Source organism: Meles meles, chromosome 4, assembly GCF_922984935.1.
Source record: "Meles meles chromosome 4, mMelMel3.1 paternal haplotype, whole genome shotgun sequence".
Classification (NCBI taxonomy): domain Eukaryota; kingdom Metazoa; phylum Chordata; class Mammalia; order Carnivora; family Mustelidae; genus Meles; species Meles meles.
The window spans coordinates 63,309,892-63,333,290 of NC_060069.1; the positions used below are offsets into that span (position 1 = coordinate 63,309,892).

Sequence of the window (23,399 nt, forward strand, 5' to 3'; positions counted from 1 at the left end):
GTGTACACACGATCTCAAAACACAACTGCCTTCATTTCTATCCCTTCTGTCCATATCAATCCATTAAAATTTGCTCTTCCAACCCCCCCAAAATAAAATGAACATGTCCTATACCAACTAAGAAAAATGTGAATAACTCGATCACATATTCAACACATTAGTATTAAAGTCTTCTAACATGCTTTCACTTTCAAAATATCACAAGAGAAAAGGTCAGCCAATCCCAATCTTCCTTCCCCTTCCCTGGCACCTCCACACTGAGAACATTTAATGGTTACTTTTTTATGTTGCATCTTGCCAGTTAGTTCAATTTAGATGAAAGCTGTTGTTTTCTAATTCCATTTCACTATAAATGACAGAGACAAATGGTCATATTACCTCGAGAGTTCCTTTGGCAGAGTAGGCTGCATATGAGTAGAGCAGATCTTGGCTGCTATGTGCTCTGGCTTCTTCGCTGCAGGGCTGGCCATTAGGATGAAAGCATTGGCCGCTGCTGCTCAGAGTCACAGAGCTGGCAGAAGGGCCTGCCAGATTAAGCAACACAGAGTAATTTGCAAACTGTACATCTTCTAGGCCCAAAGAAGTCCAGTGAGTCATAATCTTCTTTGAAATTTCTGTGTCATCTTCACTTTCATACAGTTGTACCAAATTTCTAGAAGAAATTTAAAAAGAACACTCTTAGAAAAAGGAAAAAAAAAAGTATGCTGTTGAGTTATAACCATTTAATATGTGAACAATTATTAATAGATGTGAGATATGAAAGATGAGTGGAACAGGACACCATACAAGAAACTCACAGTTTGTGGGAGGTGATGAGCCTGCAGAGAAATTATACTAAATCAAAGCCCAATGAATTAAATTCTTAAATTAAGAACTAATAAAGTACTATGGGATTGCAGAGAAGAGAGTGATTAATGCCAACTAGTTCTTTTATTAGTTCTGATCTTTCTATGGACATCAACATAATCCATTAAAAACTCAGTTCCAAAACTAGGAGTTATGCTGGTGGAGATAGTTTTGTATTGCAGTTAATACGATTCCATATAGAGTTATGTGGTTAATATATAGCTATTGCTATTTAAAATGAGACAGAGAGAACACTTTTGATACAAATTACATGCCAAATTTCACGATCCTATGAGCACAATGATATTCAACAAAATCAGTATATAATGGTGAAACCAACCACAGATTATCAAATCAATAAGAAATTGGCTTTTGTATGTGCTTTCTGTAGCCTATATATTTATTCTTACACCGATTCCAAAATCTAGTGACACTATTGCTCTTTATGACATCCTAGAAGCCAAAAAAAAAAGTAAAAAAAAAAAAATATATTTGCAGAAGCTAGGAAAAAACAAGATGTGTGAAATTTAAAAATAATAATCCAACAAAGTTTGTTTGGGGCTGGGATGCAAAGGGACCCATTTCCTTTTTGGCAAAAATGTATCTTCTTATAAGAATTTTATTGCTATCTATAATATTGCCTAAACGGATGCTACCTAAATGGATACTGTTTTTATTTTGGTTCATCACATTGTTTTTCTCACACACAGTTGATTCTTTTAGGGCCCTGTTTATACAAAAACCTCCAAATGAAACACATCTGAAAATGGAATACGGAATACATACATCAGAAAAAAAAAATACATATACGATAATATAGAAAAGCATTACTGGAGACAAAATACAGGGCTCTTGACAGAGCTAAAAGCTGATTGATGCAATAATAAGTAATTTCCCAATTTTTTCCAAGGTTATTTCAATTTTTTAAATATGTAGTTTAACCAATTCTCAATGCCACGTTGTTTTGTAAAAGAGCTTATTGAAAGAATTTCACTATTTATTCTGAATAAGACTGGTCTGCCTTCTGTGTGTGTATGTCTCTGTGTATGTGTTTGGCAGGGGAGGCTTTTTGTTTTTGACAAATGAAATTATATATATTTAAAGTGTACATTATTTGATATACATGTACATTATGAAATTATGACAATCTAAACACATCCATTACCTCAGTAGTTACCTTCATGTGTGTATTGATCTACTCTCTTAGCAAATTTGAAGTATACAATGTAGTATTATTAACTATAGTCACCAGGCTGTACAGTAGATCCTCAGAAATTATTCATCCTATAACCGAAGGCTTGTATCCCTTGACCAGCATCTCCTCTTTTGCCTACCCCAGTCCATTGACAACTATGATTCTACTATAAATTTGTTTGTTAGTTTGTTTTTAGATTACACATGTAAGTGATAATATGCAGCATCTTTCTCAGTCTCCGTCTTATTGCACTCAGCCTCTGAGATACCTATGTTATCACAGAAGGCATGATCCTTCTTTTTTTTTAATGTTGAATGATATTCTATTGTACATCTATCTCACATTTCCTTTATCCATTCATCCATCCATGAGCACTTAGGTTGTTTTCATACTTTCACTATTGTGAATAATGCTGCAATAAAAATGAGTGCAAATATCTCTTCTGATTTCATTTCCTTTGGATATATACCCAGAAGTGGATTGCTGGATCATATAGCAGTTCTAGTTTTAATTTTTTGAGGAATACCCATATTGTTTTCCATAATGGCTGCCACAGTTTCGATTCCCACTAACAAAGGTTATCTTTTCTTCACATCCTCACCAGCATACTGTTTTTGCTATATTCTTTTCTTTTTTTGGTGGGGGGGGGTCTTTTTTTTCAGTTTTATTTTTTAATAACAGACATCCTAACAGGTGTAAGGTGATATCTCATTGTGGTTTTGCTTTTACTCCCTGATGATTAGTGATGTTGGGCACCTTTCACATATCAGCTGGTCATTTGGGCAACCTTTTTGAAGAAATGTCTGTTTCTTTGCCTATTTTTAAATTGGACTATTTGTGGGCTTTTTGCTACTGAATTGTGTAAGTTCCTTATATATTTTAAATATGAACCCATTGTCAATCATACATTGTGCAAATATTTCCTCTCATTCCACAGGTTCTTTTCATTTTCTTGTTTCCTTTGCATGCAGAAGCTTTTTAGTTTGATACAGTCTCACTTGTTTATTTTTGCTTAGTGGCCTGTGCTTTTGTTGTCATACTAATTAAAAAAAAATAATTGCAAGGACAATGTCAAGAAATATTCTTTTGTTTATTTCTTTCTAGGAGTATTGCAGTTTCAGTTTCACATTTAAGTCTTTAATCTTTTCCGAGTTGATATTTGTGAAAGGTGAAAGACAGGAGTTCAATTTAATTTTTTGGACGTGAATTCCAGTTTTTCAACATTATTTATTGAAGAAACTATCCTTTCCTTATTGTCTATTCTTTGTTCCTTTGTTGAAAATTAATTGACCAATTAAGTACAGGTTTATTTCTGGGTCCTCTATTCTGTTGCTTTGATCTATTTTTGATGATTGGATCTGTTTTCATTGGTCATTTTTGATTAAACAGATCACTCTATACTTTCAATGTCATCCCAATCAAAATTCCACCAGCATTTTTCAAAGTGCTGGAACAAACAATACTAAAATGTATATGGAACCAGAAAAGACCCTGAATTGCTAAGGAAATGCTGAAAAAGGAAAACAAAACTGGGGGCATCACATTGCCTGATTTCAACCTTTACTACAAAGCTATGATCACCAAGACAGGATGGTACTGGCACAAAAACAGACACATAGACCAGTGGAACAGAGTAGGGAGTCCAGATATGGACCTGCAACTCTATGGTCAAATAATCTTCAACAAAGCAGGAAAAAGAATCCAGTGGGAAAAAGACTGTCTCTTCAATATATGGTGCTGGGAAAATTGGACAGTTATGTACAGAAAAATGAAACTTGACCATTCTCTTACACCACACACAAAGATAAACTCGAAATGGATAAAAGACCTCAACGTGAGACAGGAATCCATCAGAATCCTAGAGGAGAACATAGGCAGTAACTTCTTCGATATCAGCCACAGCAACTTCTTTCAAGATATGTCTCCAAAGGCAAAGGAAACAAAAGCGAAAATGAACTTTTGGGACTTCATCAAGATCAAAAGCTTCTGCACAGCAAAGGAAACAGTCCACAAAACAAAGAGGCATCCCACAGAATGGGAGAAGATATTTGCAAATAACAATACAGACAAAGGGCTGATATCCAGGATCTATAAAGAACTCCTCAAGCTCAACACACACAAAGCAGATAATCGCATCAAAAAATGGGCAGAAGACATGAACAGACAGTTCTCCAAAGAAGACATACAAATGGCTAACAGACATATGAAAAAATGGTCATCATCATTAGCCATCAGGGAGATTCAAATCAAAACCACATTGAGATACCACCTTACATCGATTAAAATGGTCAAAATCAACAAGACAGTAAACAACGTGTGTTGGAGAGGATGTGGAGAAAGGGGAACCTTCTTACATTGTTGGTGGGAACGCAAGTTGGTGCAGCCACTTTGGAAAACAGTGTGGAGATTCCTTAAGAAATTAAAAATAGAGATACCCTATGACTCTGCAATTGCACTACTAGGCATTTACCCCAAAGATACAGATGTAGTGAGATGAGGGGCCATCTGTACCCCAGTGTTCATAGCAGTAATGTCCACAATAGCCAAACTGTGGAAAGAACCAAGATGCCCTTCAACAGATGAATGGATAAAGAAGGTATGGTCCATATATACAATGGAGTATTATGCCTCCATCAGAAAGAATGAATACCCAGCTTTGTATCAACATGGGTAGGACTGGAAGAGATTATGCTGAGTTAAATAAGTCAAGCAGGGAGAGTTAATTATCATATGGTTTCACTAACTTGTGGAACATAAGGAATAACACGGAGAACACTGGGAGATGGAGAGAAGTGAGTTGGGGGAAATTGGAGGAGGGGACAAACCCTGAGAGACTGTGGACTCTGAGAAACAAACTGAGGGTTTTGGAGGAGAGGGGCATGGAGGATTGGGTGAGCCTGGTGGTGGGTATTATGGAGTGCATGTATTGCATGGAGCACTGGGTGTGGTGCATAAGCAATGAATTCTGGAATACTGAAAAGAAATAAAATAAAATTTTAAAAAATTAAAAAAACAATCATTAAATTTTTGAATATTTATAGTAAATGTATTTTTAAAAAAGAAGATATGGTCCATACATATAATGGAATATTATACCTCCATCAAAAAGGATGAATACCCAACTTTTTTTTTTTAGTTTTATTTTTTTCAGTGTTCCAAGATTCATTATTTATGCACCACACCCAGTGCTCCATGTAATATGTGCCCTCTTTAATACCCACCACCAGTCTGACCCAATCTCCCACCCTCCTCCCCTCCAAAACCCTCCGTTTGTTTCTCAGAGTTCACATACTTTCATGGTTTGTCTCCCCCTCCAATTTCCCCCAACTCACTTCTCTCCTTTTCCCAATGTCTTCCGTGTTAATTATCATATGGTTTCACTTGTGGAGCATAAGGAATAACATGGAATACCCAACTTTTGTATCAACGTGTACAAGACTGGAGGAGATTATTCTGAGTGAAATAAGTCAAGCAGAGAGTCAATTACCATATGGTTTCACTTACTTGTGGAGCATAAGGAATAACATGGAGGATATTAGGAGGAGGAAAGGAAAAGTGAATTGGGAGAAATCAGAGGGGGCAATGAAGCATGAGAGACTGTGGACTCTGAGAAACAAACTGAGGGTTTTGGAAGGGAGAGGGTGGGAGTTGGATGAGCCTGGTGGTGGGTGTTAAGGAGGGCACGTATTACATGGGGCACTGGTGTGGTGCATAAACAATGAACCTTGGAACACTGAAAAAATAAAATTTTTTAAAAATCTAAAAAAAAAAAACCCAAAAAAATCAGATCACAGATCAGTTTTTATGCCACACCATAATATTTTAATTACTATAGTCTCATAATATAGTTTTAAATCAAGAAGTATGATATGTCCAGAGTTGTTCTTCTTTCTCAAGATTGCTGTGGCTATTCAGGGGTTTTCTGTTTCGATACAAATTTAAGGTTGTTCTAATTCTGTGAAAAATGTCACTGGAATTTTGAGAGGGATTTCACTGAATCTGTAGATTACTTTGGATAGTATGTTCATTTTAACAGTATTACTTTTTCTAATCCAAGAACATGAGATAGCCTTCCATTTGTTTGTGTATTTTTTTCAATTTTTTTCACCAATGTCTTATAGTTTTCAGTATATAGGTGTTTACCTCCTTAGTAACATTTATTCCTAAGTGTCTTATTATTTTTAGTGTTGTTATAAATAGGATTGTTTTTTTTTTTAATTTCTTTTTCATACAGTTTGTTGCTAGTGTGTAGAAATGCAACTGATTTTTTTTATTTATTTGACAGAGAGAGATCACAAGTAGGCAGAGAGGCAGGCCGGGGGTGGGGCGGGGGCAGGGGGGGGGGAAGCAGGCTCCCTCCTGAGCAGAGAACCAGATGTAGGGCTTGATCCCAGGACCCCGGGATCATGACCTGAGTCAAAGGCAGAGGCTTTAACCCACTGAGCCACCCAGGTGCCCGCAACTGACTTTTTTATATTAATTTTGTATCCTGTAACTTTACTGAATTTGTTAATTAGTTCTAATGTTTTTTTTGTGGAAGCTTTAAAGTCCTCTGTATATATAATTATGTCATGTATAAACACAGACAATTCTACTTCTTTCTTACCAATATAAATAAGATCTATTTATTTGTTTATTTATGCCTAATTGTTCTGGCTGGGACTTCCAGTAATATATTGACTAGAAATGGAGAGATTGAGCATCTTTCTCTTGTTCCTAATCTTAGAGGAAATGCTTGTAGCACTTCATTGTCAAGTATGATGTTAGCTGTAAACTTGCCTTTAGTAAAATATTCCTTCTGTACTTAATTTAATGAAAATTTTTATGATGAAAGATGTTGAATTTTGCCCTATGCTTTTTTTCTGCTTCTACTGAGATGACAAGATTTTTAATCCTTTATTCTGTTAATATAGTGTACCAAACTTATTGGTTTGCATATTTTCAACCATCCTTGCATCTCAGGAATAAATTCCACTTGATCATGGTGTATGATCCTGTAAATATGCTGTTGGATACTATTTGCTAATATTTTGTGTGGGGATTTTTATGTCTAGATTCATCAGTGTATTGACCTATAATTTTATTTCTCATAGTATTCTTGTCTGGCTTTGGTATTCATGTTAATGTTATCCTCAGATGATGAGTTTCCACTTTTTGGAAAACTTTGAGAAGGACTAGCATAAATTCGTTAAATGCTAGGTAGACTTCGCCACTAAAGCTTTCTGATCCTTCACTTTTCTTGGTTTGGAGGTTTTTGATTACTGATTCAATCTCCTTTCTAGTTGTGCATCAATTCAGATTTTCTTTTTCTTCATGATTCAGTCTTGGGAGGTTGTGCATTTCTAGAAATTTAGCCATTCCTTTTAGGTTGTACAGTTTGTTGGCATATAATTATTCAAAGTAGTTTCTTTGTATTTCTGTGTTGTCAGTTGTAATGTCTCCACCTTTATTTCTAATTTTGAGTTTTCTCTTTTGTCTTATTTAGTCCAGCTAAAGGTTGGTTAATTTTATCTCTTAAAAAGAAAGTTCTTAGTGTCACAGATTTTTTTTCTATTGTTTTCCTAATTTTTATTTCACTTATTTCTGCTCTAATATTTGTTATTTCTTTCTTTCTGCTAACCTTGGGATTAGTTGGTTCTTCTTTTCTAGTTCCTTGGGGTGTAAAATTAGGTTGCTTATTTGAGAATTTTGTCTCCTTAATGTAGCTATTTGTCTCTATAAACTTTCTCTTAGAACTGTTTGCCACATCCCATAAATTTTGGCATGTTCTATTTCTGTTTTTGTCTCAAGATTTTTTTTTTTAATTTCCTTTTTTTTCCCCCATGACACATCAGTTGTTCAGGAGTATGTTGTTCAATTTCTACATATTTTCATTTTTCCACTTTCTTCCTATTATTAAATTCTAGTTTCATAATATTATAACCAGAAAAGATATTTTGGGGGATATGTGGGTGCTTCAGTTGGTTAAGCATCTGCTTTTGGTTCAGGTCATGATCTCAGGGTCCTGGGATCGAGCCCCACATCAGACTCCCTGCTTCTGCCCCCACACCCCAGCTCATGTACTCTCTCTCTAATAAATAAAATCTTAGAAAAAGAAAAGATATTTGGTACACTTTCAATGACTTTAAATTTCTTAAGACTTGTTTCGTGCCCTTACATATGATCTATAATGGAGATGTTCTGTGTGTGCTTAAGCATGAACCTGAGGGTTTTGAAGGGTCAGGGGTGGGAGGTTGGGGGAACAGGTGGGGGGTGATGGGGAGGGCACGTTTTGCATGGAGCACTGGGTGTTGTGCAAAAAGAATGAATACTGTTACGCTGAAAAAAAAAATAAATAAAAAGGGAAACAGTGAAAAAAAAAAAAAAAGAATGAATATGCTATTGCCACTGGATGGAATGGTCAGTATGTGTATATTAGGTCCATTTGGTCTAAAGTGTAGTTCATATTCAGCATTTCCTTATTGATTTTCTTCCTGAATGAGATATCCACTATTTAAAGTGAGGTATTGAAATTTACTACTATTGCATTTTCTGCCTTCAGGTATGTTAAAATTTGCTCAATACAGGGGTTCCCATGCTGGGCGCATGCATATATAATTGTTACATTCTCTTGATGAATTCAAACCCATTATATAGTGAACCTCTTTGTCTATTTGTAGTTTTTGACTTGCTATTTTGTCTCATGTAAGATTGCAGGGGTTCTCAGAGGGGAAGGCCATGGGGTAAGCAATAGCAGCAAGGGCTGTTGGGTTGAGAGTAAAGACTTCTGGGAACTTCCTGCTTCTTTTTCTCCCATGGGGGATATTGTGATATTGTGGCCAACAATGTATCTCTTAGTTCCTGGTCAGCTGGCAGCCCCCTTGCAGTGGTGATAATATTGGTATCTGATGCATGAGCACTCTTAGAGCAATCACAATGCCAGGATCTAGAGTATAGGCACTTAGAGAGTGATAGTGGTCCCTGAGGTTCAGGCTCTGGCAAGCCCACAGCAGCAGAGACTCCAGTGCCTGAGCCACAGGCATATACAAAGTGGCAACTATATCCAAATCCAAACTGTGGGTACATGTAGAGCAGCCATGGCTCTAGGGTTGAGGAATGTGCGTGAATGGGTATTGGGATGGCAGCCCTGGTCCTATGCATGTGCAATAGTAGCTCTTTCTGCTGGAATAGGGCAGAGTAGCGTCTCCATCTCCTAGGGATCTGTGGCATTGATAGCTTTTGATTACTTCAGTGGTGAAAGCTAATGGTGTCCTCTAAGAATCAGGCCACTGAAGTTTGTACCAACGAATATTATGGAGTTTCCACTGTGAAAGCTATGGGGTATCTGTGGCTGAGGTTCCCTATGGAAAAGATTGCTAAAGTCCTCCACAGAGTTGGCCATTGGGAACCACAGTGGCATCTACTGCATGCTTGATACTGATGGCCTCTACCTTTCTTCTTGATTCCTAACTGTTTTTGGATGTCTCAGCTAAGCTGATCGCTACAATCCTTTCTGTAGAGTTAATCTCCTTTTCTGAACTTATTTGGACTCTTAAGCCCTCCCAAGGCTATTTTAATTCTTGGATAGCTAACTGTTATTTCTGGGGAGTTGAAAGTTAGTATATCCTACTCCCTCATCTAGGTCTCTATCCTGTTCTTTTGTTCCTGTCCTTATTTCTGTATCTCCATCCTCTTTATTGCTACTGAAGTTCTCTCTGCACTATTTGGGATAGGGCAAGTAAACTGAGTTGCACCCTTACTCAGTTTGAGGACAAAGTTATTTTGATAGATACATCAATAATGTTCTTTTGTAATATGTATAGAGTTGCAAAACACATATTTTACTTACAAAATTTATCTTTATATGGTCAACATTAATAGAAAAAAAGAAATTTCTATTAGGTTTTTTTTTTTCTGTTTTTGTTTTTTTGCTCTTCTACCCAGTCAATTGATGAGCATGAATCCACCTCTGAGTATGTAAAATGATAATCTGCTATTTGTTTTGCTGGTCTCAGTTCCAAAGTGCTTATAAGCAACCCCCCAAAACATTAAATTTGTTAAATGAAGATGGTCTTAAAAGTAAATCTTTAGGGGCTCAACTGAAGAACTGGTAATGAATTTCTAAGTATTATTAAGTACCAAGCTTAAATTCCTGAGGAGAGGCTATCTACATTTTCTACCTCATTCTGAATTGAAAGATATATACTTTTTGTATTGTAATTTCATGTTTAATATTATGAACAAATTAAATATATAAAGAACATACACAAAATATAAAGAATAATGAAGAACAGCACAGCTTATGAAGTAAAATATCTCTGATATTACTGAAGTCCCTTCCTCATTTATTTATTGATTTCCTAAGATAAGTATTTTAAAATTGTTCCCAGTTTTCCATTATTATAAGTACAAAGAAGTTACAGTACAAGGAAGAAAGGAAGACAATAAATCATTAGGTAAGCTCTTTTCTTTTTAAAAGGAGAAAATAGACAAAATTAGAAAATAACCAACACAGAGAAGTAACTTAAAAAACAACTGCAAAAAGCTATGAGAACATCTGCACAACTCAATGTAAATCAACTTTCTATGAACACCTGGATGATAGAATTCTTTCTTTGTCCTCCAGATCCTCCCTCTGCCCCATGCCTCCTGTACACCCAGAAGGTCAACCTTTATGAACCTTTGGCTTCCAGTCAGTTTCAGGTTCAGTCAATGGGAAAGGCATGAGAAGAGACTCCCCCCTGCTACATCTTTTCTTCCCTGAAAGGGCACAGGAAAAAATACATAACTAAAGGAACATTCTTGTTTACATTTCCTGACAGACATATGCAAGTGTTCCTTTAGCCAAGGAGGGCTTATACCTGTATATCTTTTTTTTTTCTTTTAATTTATTTGACAGACAGACCAGACAGAGATCACAAGTAGGCAGAGAGGCAGGCAGAGAGAGAGCGAGAGAGAAGCAGGCTCCCCACTGAGCAGAGAGCCCGATGCGGGGCTCGATCCCAGGACCCTGAGATCATGACCTGAGCCGAAGGCAGAGGCTTAACACACTGAGCTACCCAGGTGCCCCGATACCTGTATATCTTTACTATGAACTGCCAAAATGCTTTTATTTATTTATATTAAAGATTTATTTACTTACATAAGTATCTCTACAGTTAATGTGGGGTTTGAACTCAGGAGCCCAAGATCAAGAGTCACATGCTCTACCAACTGAGCCAGCCAGGCACCCTGACAAAAAACTTAAAAGGGTTTTGATTACATACCTATCTGCTCTGCATGAGAGTTCTGATCCTTCCATTCCTCACCAATGCTTGATGTTGTCCTTTATTTTATATCATTTTATATTTATGCCAATGTGGCAGGTATGAAATTGTAGATCATTATTTGTTTAACTCAAAATACCATTACTGAGTTGCAGGGTATGCTATGCAATTTTACAAAACGTTTTATACCACCAGCACTTTTTAAGAGGTCTTATTTTCAGTATACCTAATTTCTGCTAACCAATGAGCATAAAATTATATACCAATGTATCTTTCACTTACATTTCCATAATTACTAACGAGGACATTTTCATGTATTATTTAGCTATCTATGTTCCCTTTTCTGTGCTGTGACAGTGTATTTTGCCTTTATTATGCTCAAGATTTTTCTATAGAAACTTCTCTTTAGGTCACATAGGATACTCTATTCCACTAGTTTTTGGCTTCTCTTTCATTTTCAAGTGTTTTGTTTTATGATGAATAGAAATTCATAATTTCAATGTGTATAATTTTAATATTAATGTATTGGTCTATGCACTTTTTTTGATATGCTTAAGAAATTCTTCTCAAACCTGAGGTGATAAAATGACTCTCATTTTTTCCACGTTTTAAGAAATCTGTTTTTAAATATTTCAATGTTTACCCAGAATGCATTTGCATGTTTTGGGGGTATGAAGCAGGAATTCAGTATCACTTTTTTTCCCCATACGAATAACCATTCTAGTACCATTGGTCAAACTCTTCACTAATGCATTACGGCATTTCTGTCATTTGTGAATTTCCATATGTGTGTGGGTCTGTCAGGGATCCCCAAGCAATTCCATCAGTTTTTTTGATTCATCTCCATTATAATATGCTATTTTAATTAGTCTGACGTTCTAATACATGTTAATATTCAGAATGGCAAGTCCTCCTTATACTACCTCAAGAAATCTTCACCATTTTTTTAATAATGGAATGAATTTATCAATTTCCTTGTCAAGACTGTATCTGAATTACCCTGAAACTGAAGATCAATTTGGAGAGAAATGTCATTCTTATAATAACATAAAAAGAAGTTCTTAATATATCAAATAGCAGTCAATGCTAACATTAAAAGTTTTAAAATTAAAATATTTTCTGATTACTGGTACCAAGGAATACTATTCCATTCTATCAAATAATCCTGCTAATTTCCCTTACTATCGATAATATTCCTTGAGTTTTCTCATAAAATTCCTTGCATTTTCTACATAAAAAAATTATGTGATAAGCAAATAATGAGGGTTTTATTACTTCCTTTCTAGTCACTTATAGATGTTATTACTAGCAGGTTAAAACCTCCAGAAAATATTTAATAGAATATTTAATAAGGTGTGATAGTGGTCATCTATTTCATATTTTAAATATTAGGTTAAGGATGTTCCTCCCATAAAAGATGTTTTATGAATCAGTATCTAATTTCATCATAAATTCTGATATATTTATTAAGAATTATATTATCCTTTTATAATATGATGAGTTATAGTAATCAATTTTTTTCAAACTTGCATTCCTAAGGTTAACTTTAACTTAGTGGAATGCATTATAATTTTTGGCTATTATGTGATTTATTTTGCCAACATTTTGTTTATAATTTTCATGTCTATTCTTAGAAGTAAATTTGGTAGGCAATGTTCCTTTCAAGCATTGTTTCTGTCTGATTTTGGCTTGAAGTTATACAAACCTCATAAAATGAGATAGAGAGTGTTCCTTCTTGATCTTTCTGTGGGAGAGCTTGAATATGATTATAATTTTTGAAAGATAGAAATCATTCTTAAACTGGCAGATTTTTAATTTGATTATAATTTTTGAAAGATAGGAATTAAACTAAACATTGTCTGTACTTGATGTTCTTATTATGAAAGAACTGTGAACTACTGATTCAATGTCTTTAATGCTATGGGAATTTTATTATTTCTTCTTTGAATCATAGCTCTCCCATTGTTCCCTGTGTCACCTGCTACTAATCCCCAAAGTACTAGGTTTCTGGATTCATCACTTGCCACAGCATTCTTTCCTACGTTTTGGTCCCCTTGGGGATTTCTCTTACTATTCTGTTAGCTGAGGATAGTAGTTTTTTAAAGGAAGTTTATGTATATATTACTTATGTGTTTTTCAGCATACTTATTTTTAAATGCTACAACACTGCCAAAACCAGAAATGCACTAACTTGAGTACCCAAGTTCCACGTAAGACATGATTCTTCATAAATACTGATTACTATTTCCACAACATCCAAGTAGGGAAACTCTGAAAAAGTTAAGAATAATGATCCATGTTTTGTTGTTGTTGTTGTTGTTTTTCCCCCACAGAACTATAATGTAGATAATTTATTCAAAGATGATTGATGTGATATCATTTTGCCACATTGCCCTACTTGATGGAGATTTTCAAATGCTTCCCATATTTTGATGGTTGACTGTATTTAAAAGAAAATTAAACCCCTTTATAGTAATCTGAAGAGAACCACTGTATCTATATATCTATATCTATATAAAGCAGCCTGAAAAATATTAATGAAGTTTTTGTATACGCATGGTTATAAAATCACTGGTCTTTAAAAAATGATAGCAGGAACAATATTTTTAATACATATTACCTAACAATTCAAATAATTAATAGTAAGTTAATAAATACTTATTCAAATCCAATTTTCCCAAGATTACTTGTTAATTCTGTTGCCTTTAAAACTGCATTTTAAATTTGCCAAATTATTTATACTGATCTTGTCCTCCCCCCAAAAAAGACTTAAGTGGGTTATGTGAGTTCCATGTTCTGAAATTATGTGACTTTTAAATCTAGATTGTTCTAAATAAATCAGTGGTCACTAAGAAAAAGTCTTATTGATACAAATGATTTTTTTTTAATTTTTTAAAAAATTTTATTTATTTATTTGACAGAGAGAGCAAGCTCCCCAAGCAAGGGGAGCAACAGGCAGAGGGAGAGAGAGAAGCAGGCTCCCTACTGAGCAAGGAGGGGGATGCAGGTGCCATGTGAGTCTCCACGCAGGGCTCAATCCCAGGACCCTGGGATCATGACCTGAGCCAAAGGCAGAAGCTCAACTGAGCAACCCAGGCGCATCAAAAGATTCTAGTCATTAACCACTTCAAATCACTTAGAATATTAAAATGCCTAAATTTTATTGAGACTTTCCACTATTGTTCTTAATGCTTTTTTCCCCCCACAATGGGTATTTTGGGATTTATGGTGAATGGTTCTGTTATAATTAGGTAATTTACTATACTCAAAGACAAATGTTATTAAGTAATTAACTGCAATATAATCTCAATTTACTATTCCAAAGAAAGCTGCAAAATTGTGTGTCACCTAAAATCACGAGGTATTTGACAGAAAGTTTTAGTTTGCCTTAATTTTTTAAAATAAGAGTTTCCATGGGCCAGTAATCTTGGCAGGCAGCATAATGAACAGTCATGCCTGAGACTTGAATTTGGAAGTTTTGCATTAGCATTCCTTTGGCCAGTGGAGACTGGAAATGGGAGGATTTTGGCTTTGGTAGACAAAATTCTGTTTATATCAATGTTCAACACCTGCTACTGGATGAGCCACAGAACAACACTGATGTTAGAATTGGAGGAAGCGATGCATGTAGCATTCCTAGTACCAGGGTGAGTGCCAAGATTACATTGTAAATGAATGGGGAAAGAAAACAGCTAAAGAAACATACTAGCAGAGAAAAACCCAGAACATTTATTAAAGTTCACTGAGATTTTATTGTGTGTGTACACAATAACATGAGCAAGAACTCATACTATACCAGCTAGTATTTTTCGCATATGAAAAAATCAAAAATTTCTTTAAATTTGTTATCTGACTGGCTATCCAATGTAGTAAAGTTCTGTGAATGGTGTACTATATGTGTGTAGTGAATTTAAACACTAAAGCATGTCCTGTGAAATTCACCCACTGGCCCCTTTGCTCTTCAAGGGGTGAAGACTGATCTGTTTTCTGTCACTAGGTTTTCATTTCCTAAAATTTTACATAGAATCATATAATAGGGCTGTGTTTTGTCTGGCTTTATTCACTCAGCATGTTTTTTGAGATTTATCCATGTTGTTTTATATATCAAAGATTTACTTTTTTTTTTAATTGCTGTTTTCCATCATATGGAGATACCACAATGTTTATTCACTCACCTGTTAATGGACACTAAGCTTGGTTCCATTTTTCGATTATTGCAAATAAAGCTACTATTACAAATAAAGCTATTATTAAAAAAATAAATGAATAAACACTAAAGCATAAACTGATTCTTTATCTTTTAATTTTGCTTTGGAAATACAAAGACTAAAACATGTGGTAAAATTGCATCACAAATAATATCAAGAAATGAAATTGTCAGATCATGGCAGCATCCCCTCACCTGCCTTGCTAGCCAGCCACTAACACCGTGCCAAATAAAAGCATGATTACTTACTCAACTATTTCTTACCTTCTAAAATACTAATTGTAAATCAGGTGTTGAAAATATACTATTAGGACTAATATACTATTAGGACTGAAAACGTTGTGCAGATTCGTTGCATAAAAATCTCTCAAATACTGTTACCATTTTATAACTAAGGAAATTGAAAATCAGGTAATGTAATCAAGATGGAAAATGTTCCAGATTAAATAAGTCAGATTTCTACTATACTACATAGTATTTCAGATACCCAACTACACTACTTAGCTCTTTGGAAAAAACAGATAGTCTCACAATCTTAGACACTTTCCAAATGCTAAAAATACCAAGTGTTAGAAAGCACAGATATTCTGGGTAAAATAATCAAAATCAGATGGTGTGAAGCTCAAAGAGAGATCTTTAATGCTTATGAGAAAGTATGATTGAGGGAAATCAAAGGATACAATACAAGGAATACAATACACCAAATTTCAGAGTTTGGGAGTCATCTAAATAAGAAAGAAGAAAACTCCTCCTTATACATTTCTTTAGAAAAAAATTGGCACATAAGTAGATTATCTGAAGGAGATCTTATATCCCCTCTCTTTGTAATCTAGAACATGGCACATATAACTGTCTGCTTTGCAAGTTATGAAATGTTGCTGATGGACCTGGTGGCTTCCTGCTAAGTCCCTAGCATAAAGATCAATAAGTATTTATTTAACTAATTTGATATTTCTTTCAAACTTATGTTTTGCAGACAGTAAAACACAAATGTCGCAAATAGTAAGTAAGCTTTATTAAAAACCAGAACACAGAGAAATAAAATAAAATACCAACACATCTGTTATGACCTGGTGGGGGGAAAAAAAAGAAAAAAAAGTCTAGTGATATAATTACATCTTCGACCCTTGCAATATAGGATATAACTTCATCTCTAGCATACCTGGATTATAATTTAAAAATACAGTAGTGGGGTGCTTGGATGGCCAGTGGGTTGTGCATCTAACTCTTGGTTCTGGCTTAGGTCATGATCTGATCATAATGTCTGGTTTCTGACACTTTTTCTGTTTTTCAGAGAGAATTGTTGTCAAAGGTTACTTTTTGGATTAAGATAGCTTAATTTACCGAAACCAAATCTAAAAACAGACTAACAAAATGGTCAAGTTAATCCAATCAGTAAGACATTACAAATAGTTTCTGAAGGTGATGGGAATGGGATAATTGGGTGATGGGCATTAAGGAAGGCACCTAATGTAAAGAACACTGCGCATTATATGCAACTGATGAATCACTAAATTCTATTGTTACAGAACCTGGACTGGATCCTGAAGGAAGAATCATCCGCACTCTGAGACCTTGGAGGATCAGAGGTTTATTTAATGCCCGCGGGCTCAGAGGAGAGGGATCTCCCAAGGTCTGAGCCCCCAGCACAAAGGGGATATTTTAAACACTTTCAGGTCCTTATCTGTGACACTGTTAGTTCATGGAAGGACAGGCAGGAGGGAAAACCCAGAATGGCTCTGGGGCGGGCACTGGGATACCCTGCTGGATTGGTCAGCCACCTTAGAACACAGATTTCCCTTATCAGTACCTCTGAAACTAATAATACAGTACATGTTAACTAAATTGAATTTAAATAAATAATTTAAAAACATTTAATATCATCTTCTAGGTTCTCTAAATCAATGACATAAACTTGGGGTATCAATATTTACAGGGACTTATGATTTAAAGAATCACTACTCCATGATCCAATGTTTCTTTAGGTAATAGAACACATTACTAAATCAATATCAGGAGAAATATTTCATTTCATTAAAATTATAACAAAAAATGGCCACTCTCCATCATAAATCAGAATAAGCATATTTACTCAGAATGTTTTTAAGTACCTAAAACACTAACATGATTTTCTTTTCTTGGCATTAACACAAAATTAATCAGTATTACTTATTTTGATGAATAAAATTTTAAGGATAAGTAGTGAGTCTTATCTCTTTCAGCACATCCTTAAACTCTAACTACAATGTCTTGCACCTGGTAAATGGTAACTGCAACAATTTTTCAGTAAATATTTTTTACTAAATAAATATGCCTTTAAAACTATATTAAAATATAATTTTGTCACAATATCTACCTTCCTTCATAGGCAGACTCATTTCAGCAACCTAGAGTGAAATCAATCTGTGGAGATGTCTGGTCATTGGAAATCATGACAGTATGGAAACAAATATGAAAATTCTAAATGCTAAAATGATAGGAGAGTTTTGACAAGAAGAGCATATTGCATGTTGTGTTATTTGAGTAAGCTGTCATTTACGTACTTCATCTCTATTGTACACGAGAAAAAAAAAAGAGCAGCATTGAATGAGTGATGTTCGTATATTTCTGACATATATTATTCCTAGAGGGCCAGAACATAATCTACTGAACCTAATGAATAACTCAAGACACTTGGACAGCTGACTGTCAACAAAAGATTGACAGGAGTTAGTGGGTGGAGGGGGAGATGGGACCTTTAGGAAGAGTAGGATAGTGAGTGGAAAGATTCTGGATTTTGGATTCAGCAAGAGGGCTTAAATTCTGATTCTCACACACAAGCTAGACGACCTTGGATATATTGGTATATCTGGAGCCTCAGTTTCAACACTATACTATATTAAATAGTAAAATCTTACATGGTTTTTTGTTTTGGTTTTGGTTTTGGGTTTTTTTGAGAGCATTAAATGAAAAAACCTATGTAAAGTGCTTAAGCACAGTATCTAGAATTTCCAGGCACCTACTAAATGTTACTTTTCTTTCTCTTTCTTTCCTAAGAGATCTGTCCTAAGTCCTAAAACATATATATATATATATATATATATATATATATATATATATATATGTCTTTAAAAAATACATATATATGACTTAAACTTAATCTTGATTTATGGACAGAATTATAAAGACCTATTTGCCATCTTTACCTTTTCTTCTCAAAACATTCATGATGTCTGAATATACTGAAACCTGGATTTGAATTACAGACACTGAATTCAAATTTTTATATGTTTTCTTTCTTTTATTCAAGTCATCAGTTTAACATTAGGATAGGAGCACAGTGATAAATTTAAATTTAGAGGCAAGAATCTCAGATATTGATCATTCTTTATAGAAAAATAGAACTACCCTATGACCCAGCAATTGCACTACTGGGTATTTACCCTAAAGATACAGACATAGTGATCCAAAGGGGCACGTGCACCCGAATGTTTATAGCAGCAATGTCTATAATAGCCAAACTATGGAAAGAACCTAGATGTCCATCAACAGATGAATGGATAAAGAAGATGTGGTATATATACACAATGGAATACTATGCAGCCATCAAAAGAAATGAAATCTTGCCATTTGTGACGACGTGGATGGAACTAGAGCGTATCATGCTTAGTGAAATAAGTCAATCCGAGAAAGACAACTATCATATGATCTCCCTGATATGAGGACATGGAGAAGCAACATGGGGGGGTTAGGGGGACAGGAGAAGAATAAATGAAACAAGATGGGATTGGGAGGGAGACAAACCATAAATGACTCTTAGTCTCACAAAACAAACTGGGGGTTGCTGGGGGGAGGTGGGATTGGGAGAGGGGGAGGGGGCTATGGACATTGGGGAGGGGAGGCAAACCATAAGAGACTATGGACTCTGAAAAACAACATGAGGGTTTTGAAGGGTCAGGGGTGGGAGGTTGGGGGAACAGGTGGTGGGTAATAGGGAGGGCACGTTTTGCATGGAGCACTGGGTGTTGTGCAAAAACAATGAATACTGTTATGCTGAAAAAAATAAATAAAATGGGGGAAAAAAAAGAAAAAAAAATCATCTCTCTTTAAGAGTTTTTTTTTCCCCTATTATGTAACCAATGTATATTTACCATTAGGGGTGGAGATAGAAAATACAGATAAGCAAAAAGTTAAAAAAAAAAAAAAGAAAGAATGTAAGAAAATGATCCCAACAGGAAAATGCCCTACAGGTAATCGAAAAACTGTACTACCAGTTGGCAAGATTAAATTCACAACCCAAATACTTTTGAAAATAAATATCCTTAATAGTTACTGCTACTTATACTGTCAATAGCCCCAACATTTTCTGAGTGTCTGTTCTGTGCCTGCCATTGTTTTAAGTGGTTTATGTTCACAAACTCAAACTTGGCACACGGAGTTTTAAATTATATTAAAATTAGCCTAGAAAAAGATTGGAATAATTTCCAAGCTTTAAGAAAAGAGATTTAGGAAAAGCATCAAAAACAATTCTGTCTCCAGGAATAGACCCATTAGGAGGTGCCAAGATTTCAACTTTCTCAGGTGAACTAGCCCACATCACCATTGCTTGAGATATTACCCCTCTCATCTTTGCAGGATTCAGGTTACAAAGTAAAATCACCATCCGATTTTGCAGAATTGTTTTTGATGCTTTTCCTGGAGAGCCTGACAAGGAACTGAATCCTAAGAAGAAGATTTGAGAGCAGATCCAGCCTGATCTCTTTACTAATGATGAGTGTGTGGCTACATACAAAGGAGTTCCCTTTGAGGTGAAAGGGAAGGGAGTGTGTAGGGCTCAAATTATGACCAACAGTGGAATAAAATAAAATAAAATGCTTTATTTACCAAACTACATTGGAGAAAACTTTAATAACAATAAAAAGAAATACATTTGTCAATATAATATAACAATAAAAAGAAATACTTGTACCAAAAAAAAAAAAAGAAAGAAAAGAAAAGAAAAGAGATTTAGGGGTTCCTGGGTGGCTTAGCCAGTTAAGCAGCTGAGTGTCTGCCTTAGGCTCAGGTCATGATCCCAGGGTCCTGGGATGGAGTCCAATGTGTTGGTTTAGGTTGTTGGGCTTCCTGATCAGCAGGGAGTCTGCTCAGCTGCCCCTCCCCACAACTCTTGCTCCTTAGCAAGTATGGGCTCTCTGTTTCTCTCTCTCAAGTAAATAAATAAAAAGCTTAAAAAAAAAAAAAAGGAAGAAAGAAAGAAAAAGAAAGAAAAGAGGTCTAGAGGGGCACCGGGGTGGCTCAGTGGGTTAAAGCCTCTGCCTTCGGCTCAGGTCATGATCCCAGGGTCCTGGGATCGAGCCCCACATCAGGCTCTCTGCTCCACAGGGAGCCTGCTTCCTCCTCTCTCTCTGCCTGCCTCTCTGCCTAGTTGTGATTTCTCTCTGTCAAATAAATAAAATATTAAAAAAAAAAAGAAAAAAGAAAAGAGGTCTAGAAATGTCATCTCTGCACTGGCCCAAGCCAAATACTGGTACCTCATAAAATGACTTTCTAATCCAGGTTTTCAAAGTGTGGTCCACTTCAGATTAGAGACTTCTAATCCAGGTCTCAAAGTGTGGAAAGTTCAAGCCCCCTTCAGTTATCTATGAGATCATCACAATTATTTTTCTAATAATACTAGATATTATTTGCCTTTTTCACTGTGTTGAAATACAAATTCATGGTGCAGAGCAACAGTGGATAAAACTTCTGGCCCTTTGGCAGAAGTAAAACAGTAGCAACAAACTTGCCTAATTATCACTGAATCCTCCAATATCATCCTCTTGCAGGAAAAAAAAAAAAGTTTCACATAAGATGGATATTGATGAATCTCTAAAACTTACTAATTTTATTAAATTTCAGACTTGAGCACACATCTTTTTAATAGTCTTTGCCATAAAATGGAATATGCACATAAAGCATTTTTGCTGCATGCTGAAGTGTAAGACTTTCCAGAAAAAGCACTTGTTTAAGCTGTGAGCTAATCTAGTATTACTTTTCAAGAAACACCATTTTTACTTAAAATAACAAATACATAAACTATGATGGATCAGGCTTTTGATATTTGGAAAACATTTCTCTCCGGGCACCTGGGTGGCTCAGAGGGTTAATGCCTCTGCCTTCGGCTCAGGTCATGATCCCAGAGTCCTGGGATCGAGCCCCACATTGGGCTCTCTGCTCCGCAGGGAGCCTGCTTCCACCTCTCTCTCTGCCTGCCTCTCTGCCTACTTGTGATTTCTCTCTGTCAAATAAATAAATAAAATATTTAAAAAATTTTCTCAAAAATAAGCAAAGAAGGACGTGAAGAAAATAGCAGTTTTTGGTGCCAATGAAAATACTTAAGCTTTCTAGTAAGAACTATAATTTTGGAAAATTTGCACTTGTACAAAGAGATTTATGGATTAGTAATCCATAAAAATATTTCCAATGATATTCGTGATAATATAAACATTTTTCTTATGTTGCATAATGAAGTACGTCAGTATTGAGCAGATCTGCATTACTCAGTGAAGCAATATTTTCTAAGTAAGCAATGTATGGCACAAAAGTGCACATAGGGAGAAGACCCAATTAAAATATAAAATCGGCCATTTTATTTTTAATATAATAAAGTATGAAAAGTTTATTAACATAGTTTCAGATTCTACATCACAACTATTAAGAAACTGTCACCTGTTAAGTTTTGGTATGATTTTAAATATCCACAAAGGCTTTTAAAATACATTATCCTTTTCCAACCATATATGTGTGTTAGGCCAGATTTCTGTAGTATACTTCAGCTAAATCACTATATGCAACAGATTGAATACAGAAGCAGATGTGGGTCAAACAGTCTTTTATTAATCCAGATACTGGAGAAATTTTAAAAATATAAAAAAATGCCACTCTTCTCACTAATTTTTTCTTTGAAAAACATATTTTTGGGAGAAGTCAAAATGGCGGAGAAGTAGCAGGCTGAGACTACATCAGGTAGCAAGAGATCAGCTAGATAGCTTATCTAAACATTGCAAATGCCTACAAATCCAATGACAGATTGAAGAGAAGAAGAACAGCCATTCTAGAAACAGAAAATCAACCACTTTCTGAAAGGTAGGACTGGCGGAGAAGTGGATCCAAAGCCATGGAAGATAGACCGTGGTGGGAGGGGCTGGCTCCCGGCAAGCGGCGGAGCAACAGAGCACAAAATAGGGACTTTTAAAAGTCTGTTCCATTGAGGGACATTGCTCCAGAGATGAAACCAGTGTGAAGCCCACGCGGGGTCAGCGTGGCCCCAGGTCCCACAGGGTCACAGAAGGATCAGGGATGTCGGAGTGTCGCAGAGCTTGCAGGTATTAGAACGGGGAAGCCAGCTACAGAGACAGAGCCGAGGACTGAGCTCTCAGCTCAGAGTTACCTTGAACTAGTCCCAGGCTGGGTGAGCTCGGAGGGCGGCCAGAGGCTGGGGATATGGGAGTGATTGGGCGCTGTTCTCTGGGGTGCGATGAGGAGTGGGGCCCCAGGCTCTCGGCGCCTCCGGGCCGGAGACTGGGAGGCCACCATTTCCAGTCCCATCCTCCTGAACTCTGCGGAAAGCATTCAGGGAACAAAAGCTCCCGAAAGCCAACCCGAGCAGATTACTTAACCCAGCCCCTGGTAAGGGCAGTGCAATTCTGCCTTGGGAAAAGACACTTGACAATCACTACAACTGGACCCTCCCCCAGAAGATCAACAAGAAATCCAGCCAGGACCAAGTTCACCTACCAAGAAGAGTGGTTCAATACCATGGGCAGCAGCGGAATTGCAAGATGAAAGCAAAGCAGGGAACTCATGGCTTTCTCCACATGATTCTTTAGTCGTGTGGTTAATTTAATTTTTTTTTCAATTTTTTTCTTCTTCTCTATTTTTTTTTAAC

At 35.9% G+C, this 23,399-nt stretch overlaps 1 protein-coding gene across 3 annotated transcripts in view; it reads right to left on the reverse strand.

Annotated features, from left to right (window-relative positions):
* Positions 1-23,399, reverse strand: part of NAALADL2 (N-acetylated alpha-linked acidic dipeptidase like 2) — a 1,427,879-nt gene that overhangs the window by 566,265 nt on the left and 838,215 nt on the right. For all 3 annotated transcript variants that reach the window (XM_046003219.1, XM_046003220.1, XM_046003218.1), the window contains one exon: positions 379-652. In XM_046003219.1, the coding sequence (XP_045859175.1) occupies positions 379-652 (274 nt within the window). The remainder of the gene's footprint in view (positions 1-378; positions 653-23,399) is intronic.